The sequence below is a fragment of the Panthera leo genome, chromosome B1, assembly GCF_018350215.1.
Source record: "Panthera leo isolate Ple1 chromosome B1, P.leo_Ple1_pat1.1, whole genome shotgun sequence".
Classification (NCBI taxonomy): domain Eukaryota; kingdom Metazoa; phylum Chordata; class Mammalia; order Carnivora; family Felidae; genus Panthera; species Panthera leo.
Window position 1 is genome coordinate 42,795,102 of NC_056682.1, and position 27,220 is coordinate 42,822,321.

General features: G+C 33.1%; 1 protein-coding gene across 3 annotated transcripts in view; it reads left to right on the top strand.

Annotated features, from left to right (window-relative positions):
* The window catches only part of LOC122217596 (disintegrin and metalloproteinase domain-containing protein 18-like), a 144,115-nt gene that overhangs the window by 31,969 nt on the left and 84,926 nt on the right, over window positions 1-27,220 (top strand). For all 3 annotated transcript variants that reach the window (XM_042934770.1, XM_042934772.1, XM_042934771.1), the window contains 5 exons: window positions 5,129-5,200; window positions 5,394-5,560; window positions 6,579-6,660; window positions 19,588-19,724; window positions 23,164-23,347. In XM_042934770.1, the coding sequence (XP_042790704.1) occupies window positions 5,129-5,200; window positions 5,394-5,560; window positions 6,579-6,660; window positions 19,588-19,724; window positions 23,164-23,347 (642 nt within the window). The remainder of the gene's footprint in view (window positions 1-5,128; window positions 5,201-5,393; window positions 5,561-6,578; window positions 6,661-19,587; window positions 19,725-23,163; window positions 23,348-27,220) is intronic.

Genomic DNA, 27,220 nt, shown 5'->3' on the forward strand with positions numbered 1-27,220 from the left:
TGTCTTTTAGATAATAGACATTTTAACAAGTGTATGGTGATATCTCACTGAGGTTTTGATTTGCATTTATTTGCCTGATGATCAGTGATGTTGATCACCTTTTCATGCACCTGTTGATCATGTGTATGTCTTCTTTAGAAAAATATCCATTTGGTAGACAAAATTTCTTTTGAATACCTACCTAAGAGTGAAATTTTTTGTAGCATTAGTATATGTTACCTTTAAGAGATGTTGATTGAATATAGCAATTTGTTTTCCCGTCAACAAAGTATGAAAGATCCAAGATACCCCCCCCCAAATAAAGGTTCAAGGGTTCCATATCTCCACAAACAATTGGTATTGATAGTCTTTAAATTTTAGCCATTCTGGTGTATGTAAAATGAGATCATATTGTGGTTTTTATTAGCATTTACCTGATGACTAATGAGTTTGAATACATTTGATATTGTTGTAGACTATTTGGATATTCTCTCTTTTTAAAATTTTTTAATGTTTATTTATTTTTGAGAGAGAGAGAGAAAGAGGGACAGAGCAAGAGTGGGAGAGAAGCAGAGAGAGAGGGAAACACAGTCTGAAGCAGGTTCCTGGCTCTGAGCTGTCATCACGGAGCCCAATGCAGGGCTCAAACTCGTGAACAGTGAGATCATGACCTGAGCCCAAGTCGGACGCTCAACTGACTGAGCCACCCAGGTGCCCCTGGATATTCTCTTTAAGAGAAAATATACAAGTGTTTCCCATTTTAATATTTTTATTAATGCTTTGTGGAGTTTTATATATTTTGAATGTGAATCTTTTGTCAGATGGCTATATTGGGGATATCTTCTCCCAATTTGAGGCTTGTTTTTTCTTTCCCTTAGTGGTGTCTTTTGATGGACATATTTTTTAATGATAAAGCATTTAAGTCCAATATATGATTTTTATCATTATTTTTTTTTCCATTTAAGAAATATTTTCTTACTCCGAGGACACAAATATTTTTACTTTTGTTTTGGAATTTATTTTTCTTTATCTTTTCACATGGAGTTTTATGCTTTCCTCTAATTGATAAAAATGTGTGGTGTGAGGTAAGAGTTAAGGTTTATTTTTTTCATATCCATCAGACAGACATAACCAGCAACGAAATTTAATCAGTGATCAAAAATCTCCTAACATATAAAAATCCAGAGCCAAATGGTTTCCCAGGGGCATTCTACCAAACATTTAAAGAAGAGTTAATATCTATTCTTCTTAAACTGTTTTAAAAAAGTAGAAATGGGAGGAAAACTTCCAAATTCATCCTATGAGGCCAGCATTACCTTGATCCCAAAACCAACAAAGACTATACTAAAAAGAAGAATTATACACCAATATCCCTAATGAACATGGTGAAAAAATTCTCAACATACTAGAAAATGGAAACCAACATTACATTAAAAGAATCATTAACTACAGTCAAGTGGGATTTATTTCTGGGGTGCAAGGGTGGTTCAGTATTCTTAAATCAATCAACATGATGTACCACATTAATAAAAGAAAGGGTAAGAACCGTATGATTTTGTCAATAGATGAAAAAAAGTCATTTGACAAGGTATGGAATTCATTCTTGACAAAAACCCTCAACAAAGTAATGATAGATGGAACATACCTCAATATTAGAAAGATCATATACAAAACACCCACAGCTAGTATAATCCTCAATGTGGAAAAGCTGAGACCCTTTCCCTTAGGAAAAAGTCAAGGATGTCCACTCTCATTACTATGTTAAATAGTAATGAATATCTTAGCTTCAGAAATCAGAAAACAGAAAGAAATAAAAAGCATACAAATCAGCAAGGAAGAAGTCAAACTTTCACTATTTTCAGATGATGTGACACTCTATGTAGAAAACCCACAAGACTCCACCAAAAAATTGCTAGAACTGATACACTATTTCAGTAAAGTCACAGGATACAAAATCAATGTACAGAAATCTGTTGCATCCACACCAATAATGAAGCAGCAGAAAGAGAAATCAAGGAATTGATCCCATTTACAACTGCACCAAAAGCAATAAAATACCTAGGAATAAATCTAACCAAAGATGTAAATGATTTGTACTCTGAAAACTATCGGACACTTATGACAAAAATGGGAAGAGGACACAACGAAATGGAAAAAAATTCCATGCTCATGGATTGGAAGAACAAATATTGTTAAAATGTTTATACTACTTAAAGCAATCTGCACATTTAATGCAATCCCTATCAAAATACCACAAGTGTTTTTCACAGAGCTAGAACAAATAATCCTAAAATTTGTATGGAACCACAAAAGACCATGAAGAGCCAAAGCAATCTTGAAAAAGAAAAAGCAAAGCTGGAGGCATCATAATTCTGGACTTTGAGCTATATTACAAAACTGTAGTGATGCAGACAATATGGTACTGGCACAAAAACAGGCAGTTAGGTCAATGGAATGTAATAGAAGACCCAGAAATGGATCCATAACTATATGGTCAACTTACACTTGAAAAAGCAGGAAAGACTATCCAGTGGACAAAAGAGTCTCTTCAACAAATGGTGTTGGAAAAACTGGACAGCAACATGCAAAAGAATGAAACGGGACTGCTTTCTTACACCATACACAGAAATAAATTCAAAATGGATGACAAACCTAAATGTGAGACAGGAAACTATCAAAATCTTAGAGGAGCATACAGAGACCTACCCCTTTGACATTGGCCATAGCAACTTCTTACTAGATATGTCTCTAGAGGCAAGAGAAACAAAGAACATGAACTACTGGGACTTCAGCAAGATAAAAAGCTTCTGCACAGTGGAAGAAACAATCAACAAAAGTCAATCTATGGGATTGGAGAAGATACTTGCAAATAACATATCTGATAAAGGGTTAGTATCCAAAATATATAAATAACTTATCAAACTGAACACCCCAAAGTCAAATAATCCAGTGAAGAAATGAGCAGAAGACATGAATAGAAACTTTTCCAAAGAAGACATCCAGATGGCTAACAGACACATGAAAAGATGCTCAATATCACTCATCATCAGGGAAATACAAAGCAAAACCACAATGAGATACCACCTCATGGAACAGCTAAATATATTCCGTGATTACTTATGTTTATTCCCTAACATTATTTTCTTATCTTCTGTCTGTTATTTCCTCCCTTTCAGTTTCTTTGGTTTGGATAAGATAATTGATTTTATGCATTTTTTATTTTCTAATGTATTTATGCTTAACAGTCTATCTCTTGTCAAAGAGTTACTATCTAATACAAGGGTTTATGTTTGTTACTAGCAACACAAATTTTGATACGTCTGACTTCTTTGAACATTTCAGTTTTTCTAAATTATGTCTAAGTCATTTGTGTGTGTGTGTGTGTGTGTGTGAGTGTGACCCCTGGGAATTTAAATTGTATTGGTTCAATTCAAAATATTTGGGGATTTTCAAGTTGTATTTTAGTTGCTCATATCAGTTTTATTCCATAGTGGTAAAAAAGCATGATCTGAATGATGTGAAACCTTGGAAATGTGTTGTGACTTCTTTTATGGCCCAGTATATGGTCAGTTTTGTAAATGGTCCACATGCATTTTATAAAGATTTATTATATTCTACCTTTTTTTTTTTAACTTTTATTTATTATTGAGAGACAGAGAGAGTCAGAGCATGAGCATGGGAGGGGCAGAGAGAGAGGGAGACACAGAATCTGAAGCAGGCTCCAGGCTCTGAGCTGTCAGCACAGAGCCCGACGCGGGGCTCTAACCCACAAACTGTGAGGTCATGACCTGAGCTGACTGAGAGATCATGACCTGAGCTGAAGTCAGACGCTTAACCGACTGAGCCACCCAGGCGCCCCTATTCTGCCCTTTTTGAATGGAGTTATGTCTGTATATTAATGAGTCAAACATTTTAACTGTATTGCTCAGACCTTCTAAGTTTACTAAGTTTTTGCCCTTTTTTCCTATCAGTTACTGAGAGAGTTGGGTTAATATCTTGAACTATTATTGCGGGTTTTTTAAATTCTTGTTTTAATTGTGTCCATTTTGTTTTCCATATTTTGATGATGTGTATTATTTCCTACTAATTAAGCATTGATATGCCTTCCTTATATATTGAGAATTTTTACCTTGTGAAATAAACCTTTGGGGCTAGCTCTATCTTCCAAAGTGTCATGACATTTAGTATATGAAATTATACCTCTACTCTGATGATCTTGAGTATTCTCATATTGTCATAAATAAGGATTTTTTTATTTGTGTGTTGTATAGGAATACATTTCATATGTATAATACTTCTCTAATGCTGTGTTTTTTCTATTATAAGGAAATTTTTTTTTACCAGAATATGTTTAACTTCTAATTCATGAAATGGAAATATATAATTAATTTTACATTATTTCTATATTAATGCTTATAACAAGCACATCCACTTCAATAACTACCAAAATTTTGAGTAAACAAGTTATGCAGAGTTCTAAGATTTGGTAGGAGTCCATTTTTTCAATTTGTACAATTAACAACTTTTGCAGAGGTACTAAGCATTTTCCAAAACATGACTGCAAAGAACACATTAATTAAGTTCTCAAATAAATACAAGTTTATGTCCTCTCAAGAATTTACCATTTCACAGGACAGTTTGTTTCTTTTCTCCTTTCCTTTACATAATTTCATTGTATTCATTATCAAAGTTTTTGAATCCTTTATTCCACATAATGTTTAATTTTTATAATTGTCATTTTTGTTTTTTTGTTCTATAGATATATTTGAGCCTTTTATTTTGTTTATTGATTTGATATTTTTAACCAACCATGTGATGGGAGATTTTGTGTTTCCCTCTGTGTCTAGCTGAAGAAATCCCATTAAACTAAGGAGGAATCTCTGAAGTTATTTTGGGACCTCTTGATGATTTCAATTGTTTCTGCTTGAGAGTTTCTTTAAAATATTAACAAATGAGAATCTATTTTAAAAGCCTATGATTTTTTATTGTTGCTTCTTTTATGATGTCATCATCATTATAGTAGTATGTGTTATATTGTTTGACAAATCCTATGATTTACCTGCCTGTTATGAGCAAGATATATTCACCATCAAAAGAGAAATTATTATCACTCACATTTTAAAAGAATAATTTAAAAATTGTTTTTCAGTATGATTATATGGGATCAGAAATGATGGCTGTAACACAGAAAATTATCCAGATTACTGGCCTTGTCAACACTGTAAGTTTTAAGTTTTTTACATTTATAGTTTTATGAAAAATCATTGAAACCGGTTTCTATTTTACCATGACAAATCAATGACTTAAAAATGTTCAATAATCTAAATAATAAACTGAATATATTCCTTATGTTATATCATTTTGATTTAATAATTAATGTTATTTTAACAAGTATGCCATAAATCTTATTTTAGATGTTTACTCAGTTCAAATTGACTGTAATGCTGTCCTCCTTGGAATTGTGGTCAGATAAAAACAAAATTTCTACCAACGGGGATGCTGATGATTTATTACAAAGATTTTTTGTATGGAAACGGGACTATCTTATCCTACGGCCCCATGACATAGCATTCTTACTTATGTAAGCACAATGTTCTACATTAAAAAAGAGATATGCATAAATAATATAATTAATTTGATAATTAATGCATTTACTGTGTTCTTCAACTTTCTGTAGGCCTCTGAAAATGTTAAACATTTTCATATATAGCTATTGCCATAGATGTTATAGTATAGTTGAAAAGATGATAAAAATAAAAACAACATAAGTAACATATATCACATATATCACAATATATTTTGGAATATAATTTATATAAAAAGACTTGACTTTCATAACTACAGAATACATTACTTATGTTATGTACATATGTTATACTACATACTTTACTACTATATATGTTTACTAAAGAGTACATGTAAACCTTAGCTTATTAATGTTAAAATTGTCACTATTCAGTTAATATTATCTATAATATGTTAATACATTTCATGTCTACTGCTTGACTAAAAAGAATTTTTTTGATAATATTTAATTTAAGAAAATGCTTACATTTAGGACAGACAAAACTTCTTATTCCACAGATTAAAAATCCTTTTTGTTTGGGGTGCCTGGGTGGCTCAGTTGGTTAGACCTCTGACTTTGATTTTGACTCAGGCCGTGATCCAGACCCATGTCAGGCTTTGCAATGACAGCATGGGGCTTACTTGGGATTCTCTCTCTCCCCCTTTCTGCTTCTCCTCCATGCGTGCACATGCTCTCTTTCTCTGAAAATAAATAAACTTAAAAAAAATAAAAATATAAAAAAACTTTTTTGACTTTAAGTGACCAAAAGAATGCATGCAGAATAAGGGAAACTGAGGAGAATTCATGATAGTGAAATTATTTCAAGTCTAAGAGGTGATGAGAGAAAATTGCTACTAAAGTGAATCATAATTTTCAATGAGCATTTTGTATAATATTTTAGATATTATCCAGGTCAAAAATTTGTATATTTGAAAATCATTGTAAATTTTATGGAAGATTTAGCTTAATAAATAAAGTAGTAAATTGCTCTGGATAACTATGGTAATAAAAAGTTTATACTATAATGATGTAGTTACAGGAAACATCCTACATATTTGGGAGCAACATTTTCTGGCACAATATGCAATAAAAGCCATAATGCAGATATTGCTATGGTATGTAATCTTTATCCTTCTTTACTATTTTTTTCTAATCTGTATATTGCATTTTGTATTATTTAATATAGCTAAATAGTGTATAATAAAAGTAGTGTACAATAAGGCATTTTTCTCTCTATGTGTATTTATTATTTTGTTTGGACAAAAATATTTTAATCTTAGAACATAATATGAACATACATTAAAATACTCATTCACCGAATAGGAATAATGACTATTACGACAGTTATATCAGAATTTCTAAGGATGTAAAACAGTAAGCAAAGTTAAATCCTCCTGTATGTCTACTTTAAATTCAAGAAATAGCAAAAATCATGAATTTGTCCTTGCCATTTTATGTGTTATTATGCTATTGTTACAAAAGTATGGGTCCATTTACTACATGTTGTTCTGCATTGTTCTTATTTTATGAATCATTTCAGAACTATTTTGAACAGCTTTTTAAAAGACATATACATGTTGATTCATTATAGCTCCACTTTTCTTTTTAAATTTGTATCTTAATAAGTAATACACATTCACGTGTTACAAATACAAATGATTTTTGGGGCACCTGGGTGGCTCAGTCAGTTGGGCGATCGACTTCAGCTCAGGTTATGATCTCACCATACCCAAGTTCAAGCCCCGCATCAGGTTCTGTGCTGACAGCTTAGAGCCTGGAGCCTGCTTCAGATTCTGTGTCTCCCTCTCTCTCTGCCCTTCCTCCCACTTGTGCTCTCTTTCTCTCAAAAATAAATAAACAATAAAAGTGTTTTTAAAAAATTTAAAAAAACAAGTGATTTTACAGGACTAATACTGAAAAAACGAAATCAGTCCCTTACATAAACTACGCCTGCATTTTTTTTTTTAATTTTTCCTCCTGACTTATACTTTTATATTCATCTCCTTGTAAATAAAAGTTTTATTGGAGTATATTACATATAAAGAACATTGCAAAAATCATAAATATCTAGCACAATTAATATTGACCAGGTTAATACATAGCCATAAATATCATGGAGATCAAGAAATAGTGTATTTCACCACTTCATAAGACCCCTATGAATCATATACCTCCTTCCACTTACTATCCATATCAAAGAAAAACACTTTTTGACACTTATCACCATTGGTTAAGTTGGCCTCTTTTTGAGCTTTATGTAAATGAAATAATACACAGTATATTCTTGTATCTGCCAATTATTTGTTCAAAATTATGTCTGTGGAATTTACCCATGCTTATATGTGTAAGAATAATTTATTCATTTTTACTCTATATTTTTAAATAAAATGCCCTTGAAATTTCTTGAGTCTTCAAATTTAGACATCCATTGACTTACTATCAGTGAAGTCAGAATTTAGGATCCTAATAGCTCATAATACTGACTTGCCACCTCTTCCATTCTTCCTCTATAATAATATAGCTTATTAGAATTTTGTTTTATTCTCAGATGAGCCAAATAATGAAATAAAATTAAATTGCCTTCATTGCTTAGCTTTTGTTTCTTCCCAAATTTGTAACTGCATAATATTGCCTTTGCCCAAATTCTTTAATAAAATTAAAAATTGCCTCTACTTTTTTTACATGTTTCAAAAAGTCCTCTTTGGAGCTCTGGGGATGTTTCTTTTTTTCCCCCAATCTCTATTAAACTTCTTGCATAGGGGTTGTTTACAAATTTTCTACCATTTCTCCTTTGGAACGTGTATTCTTTTTTCATGACTTGCTTACTCATTTTAGTAGAATATATGCTCTTATAATTTACTAAAAAATAGATGTGTAGCAAATTGTTTGAGAGTGACATGATTGAAAATACATTTAATTATTTCAAAGATTGGTTAATTTTACTTTCATATATATATATATATATGTGTGTATATATATATATATATATATATATATATATATATATATATATATGTTTTTTTTATTTTGAGAAAGAGAGAATGAGTGGGAGAGGGGCAGAGAGAGAGGGAGAGAGAGAACCCCAAACAGTTTCCATATTCAGCATGGAGCCTGATGTGGGGCTTGAGCCTGTGACCCTGAGATCATGACTTGAACCAAAATCAGTCTGATGCTTACCTGACTGAGCCACCCAGACACCCTATGGTTAATTTTCCCTTTAAAATAATTGTACCTTGGAATTTTAAAGGATTTTTTCCTTGTCTTTTACAATTTCTTTAGAAATTTAATGCTATTTTTATTCTCATTCATTTGTGTGTCTTGCTTATTTTATGTATGGAAACATTTAAGACTTTTTAAAATACTTGTATGTTGTCTTTCATCATCCAATATGCTGGTTATATTAAAGTCCTTTCAATCTGGATACTAATTTACTTCTGATTTGAGAAATTTTACTATATTTTATTTGATCATTTTTTCCCCTTTTCTCTATGGAACTTTGTTAATTATATATTAGAGCATTTTGACTCATTATATAATTTATTTTATCTTATTTAAGTTTGTTCTTTTACTTCTACATTCCCTAATATTTTTTGATATTTATACTTTGGATCAGTCACTCATCTAAGTGTTCTCAGATCCATCTCATGATAATCTTCTGCTCTGATCTATCTCATAGGGTACTACATATATATATTCCCTGGGCTTCTTTGCCTTCATGCTTTTGGGTATATTCAGCAAGTGTGGATGATTAGATGGAGGCAGGGAAATGTCTTAGTATGTCTACATACTGACCCTGCTTGGAGAAATGTCTCAGAACTATTGCTTTCTGTTCTGAAACTCCTCGTCCTTCTGTCATGTGGCTCCTATTGAGTAGCACATGTTTATGGATTCTAAGAATGGATCTTCATTTATACATCCTGTTCTGGTGTTGGTAGCAACATTTTGCTTTTCTAATCTCAGAATTGCCTCATCATCCTCTGTTGGTTTATCAATAATTTATCTGTTATATGTTAACCAGCTGCTTTTTTTCCCCAGTTGCTTTTATAAAATTCTTTCTTCTTGGATCCTATAGTGGCTTTAAAATCGTCTCCTTTTTTTGGTAACCACTAGGCAAGTATAACTGAGAATCATTTACCCAATTAATTGTTCATGTTGCAGAATTACAGACAAGTGGGGGTGGGTACCTGGGTGGCTCAGTCAGGCAAGCATCTTCAGTAAGCTGAGCCGACTTCAGCTCAAGTCATGATCTCACGGTTTGTAAGTTCACGCCCTGCATCAGGCTCTGTGCTGACAGCTCGGAGCTTGGAGCCTGCTTTGGATTCTGTGTGTCCTCTCTCTCTGCCCCTCCCCTGCTTGCACTCTGTCTGTCTGTCTGTCTCTCTGTGTGTCTCTCAAAAACAAATAAACATAAGAAAATAATTAGAATAAAGACAAGCGGGGACCAAATCTGTTATTTTATAATTAGCACATTAATTGGAAGGAGACCTTAGACTTGGGATTGTAACAATGGATGAACCCAAGATGAACCTGATCATTTTATTTAAAAAAATTTTTTTAAATATATTTTTTAAGTTTATTTATTCTGAGAGAGTGAGAGAGCATGTGCAAGCACACAAAAGAGGCAGAGAGAGGGGGGAAAAAGAACGTCCAGCAGGCTCTGCATTGTCAGCACAGAGCCCCATGAAGGGCTTGATCCCACAAACCTGACCTGAGCCAAACTCAAGAGCTGGATGCTTAACCAACTGAGCCACCCAGATATCCCGAACCTCAGAATTCCTCAGAACAGGAACCCGATCAAAATTTAAAATGACAAATTCTTCTAAGAGTGTTTTGGTCAACTGAAGTAGCTGGTCCACGTCTGTGGTGAGGTGAAACTTCTTACTTCTCTGTGTAAAGATCCTGTAATAATTTCATTTGAATTGGATGCCTTATAATGACACCTGTTCACTCTAAGCTCTATCTTAAGGATTAGCATATTTTATATAAAAAGGAACAAGTACTAAATGTTTCAGACTTTGTAGACCATGTAATCTACATTACAGCTCATTAACTCTGCCACTGTAATGCAAAAGCCAATATAGAAAGTATATAAATTTATGAGCATGGTGGTGTTCCAATAATACTTTATTTATGAATACTGAAATTTAATCTCATATAATTTTAATTTGTCACAAAGTATTATTTTTTATTTTTTTAATTATTTAAAAATATAAAACCATTATTTATTAAAAAAAAAATTTTGTTTATTCATTTTTGAGAGACAGAGACAGAGTGTGAGCAGGGGAGGGGGAGAGAGAGAGGGAGACACAGAATCCAAAGCAGGCTCCAGGCTCTGAGCTGTCAGCAGAGCCTGACATGGGGCTCAAACCCACGAACGTGAGATTATGACTTAAGTTGAAGTCAGACGTTTAACCAACTGAACCACCCAGGCTCCCCTAAAACCATTCTTATTTGAAGGCTGTACTGGTCATAGGCTAGATTGGGTTTGTGGACCATAGTTTACCCTGCCTTATTTTAATCTCATCAGCCTTTATCCTCATAGGTTAATAAAAGTTGTAAAGGCTTTCCAGAAGATGATAGCTCATAAAGCAAGACAACATATAAGATCTTGCTAATTTATGTTGACATTTTCCTGGGCAACAGGTGAGGGGTAGATACTAAGGATTTTAGTAAACAAAAATAGAATAATATTTATTTCATAATAAATAAATAAATAAATCTAGGTAAAAATATCTGAGTTTTTTAATTTAGTGCGACAGCTCAAACATTTGAGAATGGCTTTAATAGTTTTATCAATTGACTGAAACGTGAGCAAAGATGGTCTATTTGTAGTGAAATTGGCAAAGTTGAAAAGAAAGGAATTCATGTTGTTTTACACATGGTGATATTTGAATACATTTATCTAGTTAATCAAACTAACCCATGTCTTAGCTATGCTTTTTGTGTTCACTATCCTCTGCAAGCTAGGAAATCCAGTTATATGAGTTGTTTGATAGGCTTTGGAATTCTCTACATAGATAGATATTTAGGTAGATTACATAGATGATAGATAGATGATAGATAGATAGATAGATAGATAGACAGATATATAGATAGGTCATCTGAGAATAGAGACAATTTTTTTTTATTCCATTCTAATCTGTATGCCTTTTATTTTTTCTCAATTTATTCCATCAATTAGAATCCCTAGTACAATATTGAATAGAAGTTGTGAGAGTCTAAACCCTTGCCTTGTTTTTAATCTTACAGGGAATGCATTCAGTCTTTCATGATTTTATAGGATGTTAGCTATAGGATTTATAGAGAGACTCTTTATAAGGAAGCTCCCTTTGATTCCTACTAAGCAGATATTTTTTTGTGTTTCTTTGTTTCACCGAACATGAATATTGGATTTTGTCAAATGTCTTTCTCTGTATTTATTGAAAACTCATACATTTTTTAATTCTTTAGTCTGTTGATATGGTGACTATATTATTGATGAATTTTCAATTGGTGAACTAGCTTTGTGTTCCCAGAATAAATCCCACTTGGTCTTGATGTATTGTCTTTTTCGTATATTGTTGGATTCAAGTTGGTGAAACTTTGTTAGGAAATTTTGCATTTAGGGGCACCTGGGTGGCTCAGTCAGTTAAGTGTCTGACTTCGGCTCAGGTCATGATCTCACAGTCTGTGAGTTCGAGCCCCGCGTTGGGCTTTGCTGACAGTTTAGAGCCTGGAGCCTGCTTCGGATTCTGTGTCTCCCTCTCTCTCTGCCCCTCCCCTGCTCATGCTCTGTCTCTGTCTGTCTCAAAAATAAATTTAAAAAAAAACATTAAATATATATATATAAAGAAAGAAAGAAATTTTGCATTTATGGTGATTGGGTATATCAAACTGTAGTTATCTTTTCTAGTAATGGCTATTTATGGATTTTCTATCAAGGTAATGATGAGTTCATAAAATGAGCTATGTTTTCTCTATTTCTGGATTTTTTTTGGAGAGTTTGTGTAGTGAAAAATAAATCAAATAGAGAATAGAAAAATAATGGGAAAAATGACAAAGCTAGGATTTGGGATTTGTGACAAGAAAAATAAAATTTTCTTATTTTCTTATTTATTTTCTTATTTATTCTATTTTCTTATTTCCTAAAATAATTAAGAAAAAAGTAGAGGGAAGATTTAAATAAATGAAGTCAGAAATGAAAGTGGAGACATTACAATGGATAAATTACAGAGGTAAAAAAGGACTATTAAGAATAATTATATGTTAACAAATTAGATAACCTGGAAAAAATGGATACATTCTTGGAAAAATACAACCTACCAAAATAATCAAGAAAAATAGAAAACTTGATCAAAGCAATACCAAATAGAGATTCAATTAGTAATCAAAGCCTCCCAACCAAAAAAAAAAGCCAAGGAACAGATGGTTTTACTGGAGATTTCTACCAAAAATTCAAAGAATAATTAACACCAATCCTTCTGAAACTCTTCAAAATAATTGAAGGGAGAACACTTCCAAATATATTTTAACAAACCAGCATCAGCCTCATATAAAAGCCAGAAAAAGAGATACCACAAGAAAACAAAACCACAGGCCAATATCCCGGATGCACATAGATGCAAAAGCTTAAAATATTAGCAAAAAAAATTCAATATAATTTATTGCATTAAAAGGATTATACATTATGACCAAGTGGAATTTACCCCTGAGACGAAACATATGTTGAACGTGGAAAGCAATCACAACACAGAGTACTAAGCAGTATATGATCATGGCCAAACATGGAAAGCAGTCAATATGATACAATACATGAACAAAATGAAAGAGGAAAAAACACACAATCATCTTAGTGGAAACAGAAAAACATTTGAGAAAGTTCAACATCCATTCATGATAAAAACTCTCAACAAACCAGTTTTAAAAGGAAATTGCTTCAACAGAATGAAGATCATATGGCAATAGCCTAGAGCTCATCATAATCAACCAGGGAAAACTGAAAGCTTTCCATCTCAGATCTGGTACAAGGCAAGAATACCCACTCTCACAACTTCTATTTAACATAATACTGGAAGTCCTAGCCAGAGCAATTACACAGAAGAAGAAGAAGGAGAAGAAAAAGAAGATAGAGAAGAAAAAGAGAGAAAGAGAGAGGAAGGGAGGAAGGGAAGAAAGGTGGAAAGAAGGAAGGAAGAAAGGAGAAAGAAAAATCAAAACTGGAAAAGAAGATGTAAAATTATCTCTTGTTTGAAGATGACGTGATCATATATGTAGAAACCCCTGAACAACAACAAAGGACTCAGAAATAATAAATTCAGTAAAGTTGCAGAAACAAAATAAACATTACAAAAATTAGTCATGTTTTTATACACAATGGACTATCTGAAAAAGGAAATCAATAAAACATTTCCATTCACAATAGTAACAAAAAGAATAAAATACTTAGGAATAAACTTAACCAAATTGGTCAAAGATTTGCACAATGAAAATTATAAAACATTGATGAGAGGAATGAGATGATACAGATAAGTGGAAAGACATCCCATCTTCACTAATTGGAAGAATTAATATTTTTAAATGTCTATATTACACGCAAGTGATCTACAGTTTCAGTGCATTCCCTATCAAAACTTCAATGTCATTATTTACAGAAATAGAAAGAAAACCCTAAATATTATATGGAACCACAAGAAATCCTGGGCAAAGAAATCTCAAGCAAGAAGAACTTATCTGGAGACATGACACTTTCTGACTTTAAAATATACTATAAATATACAGTAATCAAAATAGTATGATACTGGTACAAAACAAACATCTAGACAAATAGAACAGAATGGAGACCCCAGAAATAAATTCATACTGTAGACTGGGGCAAGAGTAGGGGAAGTAAATATGCCACAATGCTTTCCTATCATTTTTTGAGTTGACTTAAAAATTTTAATACATTTAAAAAATATGTAAGAAAATACCCCCATAGTCTGGTAGCATTTTAAAATACTAGCTATAAATTTTCAAGTTGCCTTTTTCATTAATTCTGAATTCACTTGGTTGCTTGTAAGACTTTGTTTTTTAGAGTTCTGAAAAAATCGATTCTGACAAATTTTCCTCAAATTATTAGTGTTTTCGCGGAGGGATGGGTTCTTGGGACTATCTACTTGGCCATTTCACTGGCATCCTCTGCTTTTTAAATTTTGTTTGGTTGCTTGTTTTCAATTATGCACTGTCAGTTGCTGCATATTAATACGTATGTTTGTTGGGGTGCCTGGGTGATTCAGTCGGCTGAGCGTCCGACTTCGGCTCAGGTCATGATCTCATGGTTCGTGAGTTGGAGCCTGGCGTCGGGGCTCTGTGCTGACAGCTCAGAGCCTGGAGCCTGCTTTGGATTCTGTGTCTCCCTCTCTCTCTGCCCCTCCCCTATTCACTCTCTTTCTCTCCCTCTCTCTCAAAAATAAATAAACATAAAAAAATAAATAAATAGTATGTGTGTTTGTCTGTGTGTATTATTGTCCCTTTTCTCAGACAGAATTAAAGTACTCGCATAGAATTTGCTTCTTTCACGCTGTTATTTTAAATGTTCTCAAGTACAAACAGGACTCGTTTCATCTAGAGTAAAGCTTGCCGAACAACTGAGGCAGTAGACTTCTGATTCTATGTACTCTGTCCAAAACCTCATAAATTATGAATGTTTTTATTCTGACTGGTGTGAGCATGAATCATTCCCAGTTCTGTGTGATTTTTCAAGGATTTTTTTTTCTGCTCTCTTCAGGTTCTTTTATCCCCCTAGTCTTTAGGAATTGACTTAACTTTTCACAGAGAGTTAAATTATGTTACTTTATTTCATAGGTAGAAACATTGCTTTAAGATACATACAAATCTGCAAGATAATATTATTCATTTTCCCTTGAATAGTTAATAATTGTTATAGCACTCTTAACAAAACTAAGCCACCTAAAATCTCTTGTATTTACCCATATATTTATCATTTCCAATACTTCAATTTTCTGAGGATTTAAGTTTTCATCTAGAATCATTTAGTTTCAACCTCAATCTCTTTCTCCAACAATTTTTGTAGTTCATGTCCACTTGCAATGAATTCTTTAGTTTTTTTATGTAAAAATATCTTTATTCAATCTAATTTTGGTGTTATTTTTGCTAGATTTATAATTTGGGGATGATAATCTTTTTCCTTCTGTACTTAAAATGTATTTCACACTCTGCCCTCCTTGTTATTTATGGAAATTCAACCAATAATGGAATTGTTTGTTTTTGTGTAATCTGTCATTTATTTTTTGCTGCTTTCAAGTTCTTAAGTGTTGATTTTCAAGCCTTGGTTAATTTGTGTAGGAATTTATTTCTTTATTAATTTATTTCTTCATTCTTCCTGGTTATAGCATAATAATTAAAAGTTTAAATGGAATGGTTCTTTTTATGTTCTAGCAAATTATGCTTTCACTAAAATCTAGGTATGAAAATTAATTGCTACTAATAATTTGTTACTAATCAAAAACTGGCATTGCTTTCACCTGAAAGTTTTCTTAAATTCCCCTCAGATACTGAGACACTTCATAGTGGTTGACAGTTGGATTTACTTCTTCTGATAGTGTTCAATAATTTCACTGCTTGATCTTACAATGCTATGATTTCTGTGTGTTATTTGTTATTTAGGCTTATTCTCTTGCAAAAAAATAAGACTCATGAGAAGTTCAGTAGAACAGTCTTTATGTACCCTTTATTCAGATTTCCCCAAAGAAAACTTGCTCAATAACCATAGTATCATGAGACTGTTTCACTCGTTTTCTAAAATTATTATAGGTTTACCATTTACACTTAGAAATGACCTATTTTTATTAATAATAATGTGCTGAGTGAGATATAAGTTATTAAGTTTTTAGGAATTTTCTTTTACTAAGGGTTTCCAAATGTTCTAACATAATTTATTGAAGAGATACTCTCTTGCTTGAAATTTTGCACCGTTCTCAAAATTCACTTGAGCATACTTATCTGGGTCTATCTCTGGACTTTATTTGTTTCATCAATCTATTTGTCTGTCTTCTTTCAATATTGCATTGTTTTGATTACTCTAAATATGTGGTAAGGCTTAAAATTTCAGAAATTGATTCTTACTTTTTAAAATTATTTTCACTATTCTAATTTCAGTGCCTTTCCACTGAAATTTCAAAACCGTTTTTAAAAACATAGTGCTGTTTTGTTGGGTAATGCATTAAACCTATAGTTCAATTTGGGGAGAATAGAAATCTTCACTTTGTTTTATTTTTTAAAGCTATGAATATGCAGTGTTTCTCACTTTCTTTAGGATTTCTTTGATTTATTTCTTCAAAATATTCTAAGTTTTAGCATATAGTTCCTTACATGTTTTGTTTCATTTTTACCATTTGTGGGCTGGTTTATATCCTCCCCAAATTGATAGATTGAAATCCCACCCCCAGTACCTCATAATGTGACTGTATTTGAAGAGGCCTTTAAAGGAGTAATTAATGAAAATCAGGTCAATATGATTGGTGCTCTTTTAGGAAGAGATTGAGGCAAGATATGTACTGAGAACAGACCATATGAAAACATAAGGAGAAAGGACTTAGAAACCAGCCCTGCCAGCATCTTGATCTGGGATGTTCAGCCTTTAAAATTATGAGAAAAAAATATTGATGTTTAAACCACCTAGTACTTCGTTATGGAATCCCCAGCAAACTGATACATATACATAAATGTTTTAACTTTTTAAAGAAAGAATTGTAAATAGAATTGTGTTTTCAATTTCAGTTTTCAATTGTTCTAGTGTATTTCTAATATATAGAAATACAATTGATTTGTTTGTTGAACTTATATCCTGCCTCCTTTCTACTTATATTTCAGTTCTATGAGTTTTTTATTTTTAATAAAATAAATAATAAACTTCCCTTCTGGCAACTATGAGTTTGTTCTCTGTATTTAGGACTTCTTTTTGTCTCTTTTTTTTCTTTGCTTATTCATTTGTTTTGTTGTGTTTTATTTTAATCCCACATATGGGAGAAATCATATGATATTTGTCTCTGTCTGACTGACTTTATATAGCATTATACCCTTTAGGTCCACCCATGTTGTTGCAAATGGCAAGATTCGTTCTTTTATATGCTGAATAATATCCCATTGTACATACACATGTCACATACTCATTATCTGTTCATCTATCAGTGAACACGTGGGTTGCTCCAGTAGTTACACCACTTGTTAATTTTTGCTTTTGTTGCCAGTGCTTTTGGTGTGAAAACCAAAACTTGTTGCCAAGACCAATTTGAAGGAGATTTTTGCTTATGTTTTCTTCTAAACCTTTTACAGTTTTAGGTCTTATGTGTAAATCTTTAATCCATGTCATGTTAATTTCTGTGAATGGTGTAAGATAAGGGTACAATTTCCTTCTTTTGTACATCATAGCTCCTTTTAATCAACAAGCTCTACATTGATGTCCTCTTTTTTTATTTCTGTTAAGAATTTTTTGTATAATTGTCTTCTCTTCCTGCACAATATAATTACTGGGTTATTTTATTTTACTGTATGACTTTATTTTTTATAATTTTTTAAATGTTTATTTATTTTTGAAAGAGAGCGAGAGACAGAGAGCAAGTGGGGGAGGGTCAGAGAGAGACACACACACAGAATCCAAAGCAGGCTCCAGGCTCCAAGCTGTCATCACAGAGCCCAACACAGGGCTCGAAATCACAAACCCTGAGATCATGACCTGAGGTAAAGCTGGATGCTTAACCGACTGAGACACCCAGGAGCCCCTTGTTGTATGACTTTATAGAGGGGATTCATTCTCAACTGTGGAATTATGGAAGTATAAGAGCATGTTTTCTTTTTCTGAGCTGGCAGTAAAAGGCCAGCTTATGGTTGTTAACAACCTGTCTTAAAATCTGATGATCAGCTTGATATCACCTTTCATGTTTTGCTGTGGCTTTATCTGTCTTTCAAATTCTGTTACTGGAATTTTTTCCTTTCTTTTATACTTCAGTCTTATAGTGTAAAAAGAAAGGGTACCTATCAACTATTAGCTAGTAACTGATTTTTCCATGTTTTCATTCACGCACTTGCACATACATATGTACAATCTTTTTTTTTTCTTTTAGGCATGAATTACTTAAATTTTATTCACCATAAATTTCAACTGATGTAGAAAAATAAGAAAAACTCTAAGAATTTTGCTTGTGATGACTAAAGGGATGAGAAAAGTTTCACAATTTACTTATCAAAAGTTAAATAATGTGAAATATGACTCTGTACTGCCAGCAACCTTTTTAAAATAACTTCTCATTCCAAATGTCCTTACAATAGCTTTGCCTATATCTCTAATTTCTGTTATTATTTTTAAAATTCATCCATTATACTACAACCTTTTAATGAGCTTCCATACAAATACCTTACTCCTATGTATATTGCTGGGTCATTTCCCAAGTGTTACACCTCAGCCTAAATATTAATTCATAAATTTTAAGTGGTTCTACTCATCCTCAGAATTTTCTTTTGGAGTACTTCATTTTCTTCATAATACTTTTTGTGATCTATTTGTATTGATGAAGTTTGTTTTAAGTTTCTTGTTTATTTTCTTTCTTCCTTTCTGTAATGGAAGCTCATGTGAACAATGTCCGTTTCTTTAATGCATGCCACCACATTTTGATCTTCTGTTAATGTGCCTGACACATGTGTACACTGAGTTAATATTTACTAATTGGATGAACTGATTTAATTGAAAAGTTATATAAATGTGTTTTATGTTGATTTCATCAGAAATACTAAGTGTGCTTATGGCTATAGAATTTGAGCGTGTCAAATTGTAAACCAGAGAATACTGGTAGTTTGATCATTCCCTACATTCTTGCATTGTTCTTAACCAAATGACCAGTATGGATAGTCCTGTCAATGACTTATCAAAATAATGTTGTAAAATATACTTAACATAAAGAGTATTAAAATATAAAATTTTATGGGAACAAAATGCTTTAATTTAATTTATTACCTGCTTTTGTTAACTTCTTATATGATGGTTTTCCCTTCAATCTTCTTTATTTTAGTATCCAGATGCAGTAACTTTGGAGGGATTTTCAGTTATTATAGCTCAACTACTTGGTCTTAAAATGGGATTAACATATGATGATATTAATAATTGTTCTTGTCCAAGAGCTACATGCATAATGAATCATAAAGCAGTGTAAGGCTTTTTTTTCTTCTTAATTATTTTACATATATATTTGTGAGGTTGTTTACAAGATGTGATGAATTTTTTATTCTTTATATTCAACTCCATGTCAAAAATTGGAAAGGTATCGAAGAGTTTTCCTACTAATAAATCTGAGTGATACAAAACTCCAGGAAAGTGGTAAATATCATGATTAAGAAATACCTGAGGGAATCAGAGAGAAATTTTAGAGATTTATAAAGACTTTGAAATACTATATAAACATGGTGCTGTTATTGTTTTGACTGTTATAGCACTTGGCATTCAAAGCAAAGATATGTAAAATTATCCTCAGTGATATAGTCCAGGGAGCTTTGGCCAGAATTTTAAGGGAAAGAAAAAAGAGGAAACATTTGAAAAAGAAAAAAAAAAACTGTCCTTATTTATAGATATTACGATTGACTACCTACATAAATCAGCAGAATCATAATACAATTCGAACAATAATAGCATTAAAAATTTTATTAAGAGGAACTACATTATCTATAAACAAAGAAAGAGAAAAGAAGGAAAGGGTGATGATGCTGGATAAAATGAAGACTTAACAAAATCACTGAGTAAATTAGGATAGAATCTAGTGCATAAGTACAGGGGCTGGCTTTTATGTATTTATTTTTATTTTTTTAATGTTTAGTTATTTATTTTGAGAGAGAGAGAGAGAGAGAGAGAAAGCAGAGGAGGGGCAGAGAGAGGGAAAGAGAATCCCAAGCAGGCACTGTCAGTGTAGAGCTTGACACGGGGCTCTTGAAACCACAAATCGTGAAATCATGATCTGAGCCGAAACCAAGACTCTGAGGTTTTACCGACTGAGCTGCGCAGGCACTCATAGGTTGGCTTTTTTTTTGTAGCTGTGTATATGTATACTCAATTATTGTGATAAGATGTTAGCAGAGTAAATAAAGATGTAGGTAGTTTGGTTAATGTAGGTGGAAAGATGAGGACAATTTCTTCTGATAGGAAGCTGAGAACAAGGAGCATAAGAGCTTGGATAAAAGACGTGAAACACATGTCTTGGAGACTAGAAATTAGAAATGACTTCAGAATGTGATAAGATTGTTGGGCCTTTTGAATGGATACTTAATATTAGTAATTACAACAGTAATATGAATTCAAACAGCATGTTTGTTTATTTTGGCCCATGTAATTTCAGCTATCAAACACATAAGTAAAGAAAGTAAATTGTTGAGGTTTTGCCAAGTTAATAATGTCCATGGGATTCAAAAAGAGTTAGGGTTGTAGGAAAAGCTGTGTTTCTCTGAAATAATTTTTTCAGTGTTTCCAAGCCCACACTTGGAGTTTGGGATAAAAAATGAAAATACTTTGAAACAGCTGCTTTAACTCAACTTATTTTGTAGTTGTCTTTAGACCTCGATGGTAACTTTCCCCACAAAAAACCAATCGATTAAGACTTACTTTGAAATGTCTGGGTCTATTAAAATTCTATATACTTAGGCTAACACATTCATTTCTTCCTTTTCTTGGCCATCTTTTAGGCAGAGATTTAAAAAAACAAGTTGCTTTGTACACGTTTTAAATGAAAGTTTCAAGTTCTTTTTTTTTGTAATGTTTATTTAATTTTGAAGGAGAGAGAGACAGAGCATGAGTGGGGGAAGAGCAGAGAGAGAGGGAGACACAGAATCCAAAACAAGCTTCAGGCTCTGAGCTGGCAGCACAGAGCCCGACGCGGGGCTCGAACTCACAAATTGTGAGATCATGACCTGAGCCGAGGTCAAACGTTTAACTGACTGAGCCACCCAGGTGCCCCTGAAAGCTTCAAGTTCTAACTAACACTTAATTTTTACTCAGAAAGCATGTGGTCCAAGTAGAAAAGAACCTAGGTCTCTGTCTATTTTTAAGCTAATTTTGTGTACAAAGATATCAGTGCTCAAAATTTGTAGCTTTTTGCCTAAGAGTAGCCTGCAAAACTGTAGTGGCACTGATGTCTATTGAAACAAAATAAAAGTAATATACAAAATTGTTTAAATATTTTTCTTGTGACAGTCTTCATACTTTCCCCTATTGATTCCGTTACAAATGAGTATATCAATGAAAGCTAAAGCATGCCTTTTTTTTCTCACTCTCCCAACTCCAAACCCTTGGCAGTTATACATTTCTTTCCTTGGAGGCTCTGGAGTCAACCCAGAACATCACTCATCACAGATATAGCTGTTTAAGAGTTACTGTTTCAGACATGATTGCTTAGAGGGGAACTGTGAAATAGAATTAAAATGTAAACCACATATGTAATTGTAAATTTTCTAGTAGCTGCATTAAAACATTTAAAAAATCATAGGGCGCCTGGGTAGCTCCATTGGTTGAGTGTCCAACTTTGGCCTAGGTCATGTTCTCATGGCTTGTGGGCCTGGGCCCCATGCTGGGCTCTGTGCTGGCAGCTCAGAGCCTGGAACCTGCTTCAGATTCTCTGTCTCCCTTTATCTCTGCACCTCACCGACTTGTACTCTGTCTCTCTGTCTCAAAAATAAGCAAACATTAAAACCTTTTTTAATCAGATGAAGTTAATTGCAGCAATATGTTTTAATGTATTTTATTAACATATAATAAATATTTAATATATAATATATTTAATATATTTTAATATATTTTATTTAATTCAATGTATTCAAAATGTTACCATTCCAACATGCAGTCTCATGCAGGATTACACCAATGTTATCATCTTGAGAAATTAGAAGATTAAAGTTGCCTGGAACTGAGAATAGTGGATGGGACAGGCTTGGCCGAGAAGACCAGTAGACAATATTTTACACAGTATATTTAAAATATATATTGGAGATCTATTAGACATATATATTATATATCCCACTAAAAATATAGCTGTGAACATGAAAATAAAGACCTTCACAGAACTTATATTTTAGTGCAAAATTTAAGTCATATAAAAACAGATTTAAAAAATACAAATATGCTTATTTTTACATGATACAATAATATAGAGTAATATATGTAGAAAAATAAATAATGACAGTGGAAGGAGAATGTGGGAAGGTACACAATTTTATATAACGTCAAGAAAGACTTCTTTAGAAAGTTACATGTGAGTAGACATCTGACTGATGAGGGAAGAAAACTTTGGATATATGACTGAAGAGCATATCAAGTAGAAAGATAGATGGTAGATAATAGATGATATATAGATAGATGATAGATAGGTGGATATTTAACCATTAAACTTTACTGCTTTCCTGTAATGATACATTTTCAATGCCATTTTAAAAATATTAAAGATTAATAGTGATAAATTAAAATGTAATCATGTTTGACTTCATCTCTGCTAAAGCACAACTTTTTCATTTAAGCCATCTTGCAACTCATATCATTATATATGGAACATCGTTTAGATGGGCTTTTATTAACCTGGTTTATTTACCTGAGGATTATTATTTCATTGTAGGGGTTCCAGTGGTATAAAGATTTTTAGCAACTGCAGCATGCATGACTATAGAAATTTTGTTTCAAAATATGAGGCTAAATGCCTTCAGAACTTTTCAAATTTGCAACCATCATACCAAAATCAATCAGTATGTGGTAATGGGATTTTGGAACCTAATGAAGAATGTGACTGTGGAAGCAAAGAGGTAAGCAGTAAAGATTGGAATTTGAGCACAATTTCTTACATTTCTAATAAGTGGTTTTCATGGTATTGATTGAATTATATATGCAACTATGTCTTCAATATGGAACTTGGATATGAAAGTGAGTAGTGGTTAGGATATATATGAATTGCTTTTCCATCCCTCTTCAATTGAGAAGACAAATGATTCATGAAAACTTGGTTTGTACACACTGTTCCCAAGTATGCCAGTGAAGAGGTTTTGCATACATAGTCTGAACAAATGGCTTTTTATCCACAACTTATTTCCTAATGTATGTGGCCCCAGTCTCTGTTTTTTTCTACAAACTTCTTCTGAGTTTGTTTCAAATTTTCCCCTTTCTTTTGGTTGCAAGAATGGTAAAACATTATAATGTTTTTTTCTTAATCCTCAAGCATTTTTGCATTTCCAATTTCAGGATGATCAAAAACTTGTCCTGTTTGCTCACTTCTAAATATATATATATCCAGCCTACCACAGTCTCATCAACCAAATGTTCTATACATACTAATTATAATAACATTATTATAATAGCATTATTGCATAATATGTCATAATTCCCCTTTATTTGAATAAAATAAAATTTCATTATTAGTCCCCCAGAAGTTACATGAATTTCTTATCCATCTACAAAAATAGTGGACCACCATTTGTTTACATAATATTAAATCTCTACAAGTTATCTTAATTCTCCACTATTCCCCAGCATTAATATATATGGATGTATATATGTGTGTGTGTGTGTTTGTGTGTGTGTGTGTGTGTGTGTGTCTATGTAGGCTTTCCAGTTATCTCAGATTTTCTTTTTTTTTCTTTTTTTTTTTTCATTTTATTTATTTTAGAGAAAGAGAGAAAGAAAGAGAGAGAACAGGGGAGGGGCAGAGAGAGGGAGAGAGAATCCCAAGCAGGCTCCACACTCAACATGGAGCCTGATGTGGGGTTCAAACTCATGAACCATTAGAGCGTGACCTGAGCTGATATCAAGAGTCAGACGCTCAGCTGACTGAGCCACCCAGGCGCCCCTCCAGTTATCTCAGATTTTCTAAAGTCATCTTAGTTTTCTAATTAGTGATACTATGCTCATCTTGTATTCACATCCTCCTAGATACGGTGCCAATTGCCACCAAAAAAAAAACTGGTTATTTTTAATGAAGGATAGAATAAAGCAACAGAATCTGGAGCTAGGTCTGCACATTGTGAATTTCCACAGCTACCAGCTGTAGACTTATTGTCACTTACAACAGACACTGTCAGTGGCCTACCAGTATCTTCTCAGCATTGACTATTCCTGGAGAGAGTATTTGTTTCAAGTATCTAAGACTTTTTGTTGGAGTACCTCCTCTGGTCTCAGTAGCATGCTCAGCTTTTAGCAGGGTGGACTTAGTGCACTTGGGGCTAACGATTAACCCTCAAATAATTATGAAGGGTATTTGGTGGATAATTGCCCCAGATTCCTTGACTTTTACAAGGAAATTCTATGAAATATGCTCAGTATCAGAGTTATGCAAACTGGCCAGTGGACAAAATTCAGCTGCTACATATTTTTGTAAGTGGAACTTTATCGGAATGACAACCATGCCCATACATTTACATATTATCTATGGCTGCTTTTGTGCTACAATGGCAGAGTTGAACACTTGCAATAGAAGCCATAAGGTGCACTATTTTAGCAAAGTTGCAAATAGTTATTTCACTCTTCACATAAAATGTTTTGATGCCCCCTATTTTATATCATTTCCTAGAAGTACCTGTGGGATTTAGCTTAAGAGAGCAGTAAGCAACTCACAAACCTATATGTACTGGCTTGTTTCCCTTCCTTAACATCTTGCTCCCATCTTGCTCTTAGTGTTTTGGTGGTAGGTAGAATAGACCTTCAAAGATGTCCTCACTCTAATCCTTTGAATTGTGGTATGTTATATTACTGAGGTACTTTGCAGAAGTTATTAAGGTTATGGACTTTAAAATGGGGACATTATCTTGGAATATCTCAGTAGGTCCAATCTAATCAAATGAATCCTTAAAAACAGAGAGCTTTCTCTAAGTGAAGTCACAGAGATGTAGCAGAAGACTCAAAAATATTTGGAAAGAGGGACCCAACCTGCTGTTGCTGAAGGAAGGAACATGGAAGCACAGAAGGAATGTAATTAGTTTCTAGGAGAAGAAAACATGCCCTTGACTGATAGCCAGTAAGGAAACAGGAATCCCTGTACTATAACCTCAAGGAACTTAATTGGGCAGACAATCTGGAGACTTGAAGTGAATTCCTTCCCAAAGCCTCCAATAAGGACATAGCCCTATTCACATCTTGATTTTATCTTTGTGATACCATAAGCAGAGGATCTGGACTAGTTTATGTACTTAAATTTTTGATTTATAGACTATAAGATAATTATTTAAGTTGCTAAGTTTTTGGTAATTTGTGACAGCCTCATTACGGAGCTAGTACACTCTCCAAATAAAGTACTTGTCTGCATCCTTGCTTAGTGGTCTTTTTCTTGGGGAACTAAAACCAAGTCAGCTGGTACCAGAAGTTTTCCTAGGAAGCATACACTCAGGGTAAGATTCTGAAAGTGGATGTATTGCTGGCCAGATAACAAAATGTACTCATTTATAGATAGGTTCAGGACATTTGAAATGATGGACTTTAGAAACCTAAACTTTCAAATTTCTCAGAAATCTCTGTTCTGGGAAGTCACTGCTAGCTCAATGGTGGAAGAAGGTAGCTTCACATTGCCTAGAGACCACACAAAGATGTGTTCACAAGAGATGGATGTCTCACAAGATGATGCTTGTTCTTTTCAAGATCTCTCCCTGCCTTCCCTCATTGGTTCTAGACTGCATCAAATCTAAGTATAGCCCAAGTGAGAAAGTACTTTCTGCTATTATGATAAAGAGATTATTTTTTAAGAATTTGTAGAATTTGTTAATATGTATGTACAAAACCCTGGATAACATGCAATGAATGGATGCTAAAAATGCTGGCTCAAAATGTTAAATATAGGCCTGGATAGGGTAGGGTTTATTGATAGGATGATAATCTCTACCGAATAAAGATCTATTAGGCAAGGAGATTTGGAGCCAGTCTTGATTTGCTGCTGGATGAATCTTTGAACATTGCAGTCTGGCCCACAATAAATGAGGTTCATATGCCAGAACTGTTTTATTATTTTTTTTATTGCCAGAACTACCTTAATATAGAAATATGGAAGGGTCTCAAAAACTCAGAATAGTGGTCATATTATAACAAAATGTAAGAATAAAAAATCTAGCATCCAATTATTTGGGTGGCTCACCAGATACTGCTTTCAGTAAAACAATGAAAAAATGTGCTACTAAGAAGGTCCAAGTATTGTTGAAAATATCCATGGTAGCTTTCTTGTATAGATAGGGATTGACTATTGGAAGCACCATTACAGAGTTGGGCACCCTGTGTCACTAGGGATCATTGAATACCAAAATAGCAGAGGCCAAGTGGCAGTACTTAGCAGTAACAGCCAAATGGATGTAGTTAGCATAAAGGGAAGAAAAGCATAGATGGCAACTATGGTTTTGAGCTGCATGGATTTATACTAATAGTTAAGAAAGATCTGGGTCACCAGTTACATATTTCTTTATTTATATAACTAAAAATTAAGAAAAAGCAGAGGACTGATGCCAATTGCTACAAATGGAAATTTATAATCTCTTGATACATTTCCAGACCCAAGCTAGTATCAGAGTTTGAGCTCACTATTCAGATAGATGATGAAATCTTGCAATCTCCAGTAATGATAGAAAATAGCACTTTCCTCAGTCATTCCCCTCTCCAATAGAGTAACCTATAGCCTTTTACTAGATTAACTATACACTGGGTAATGG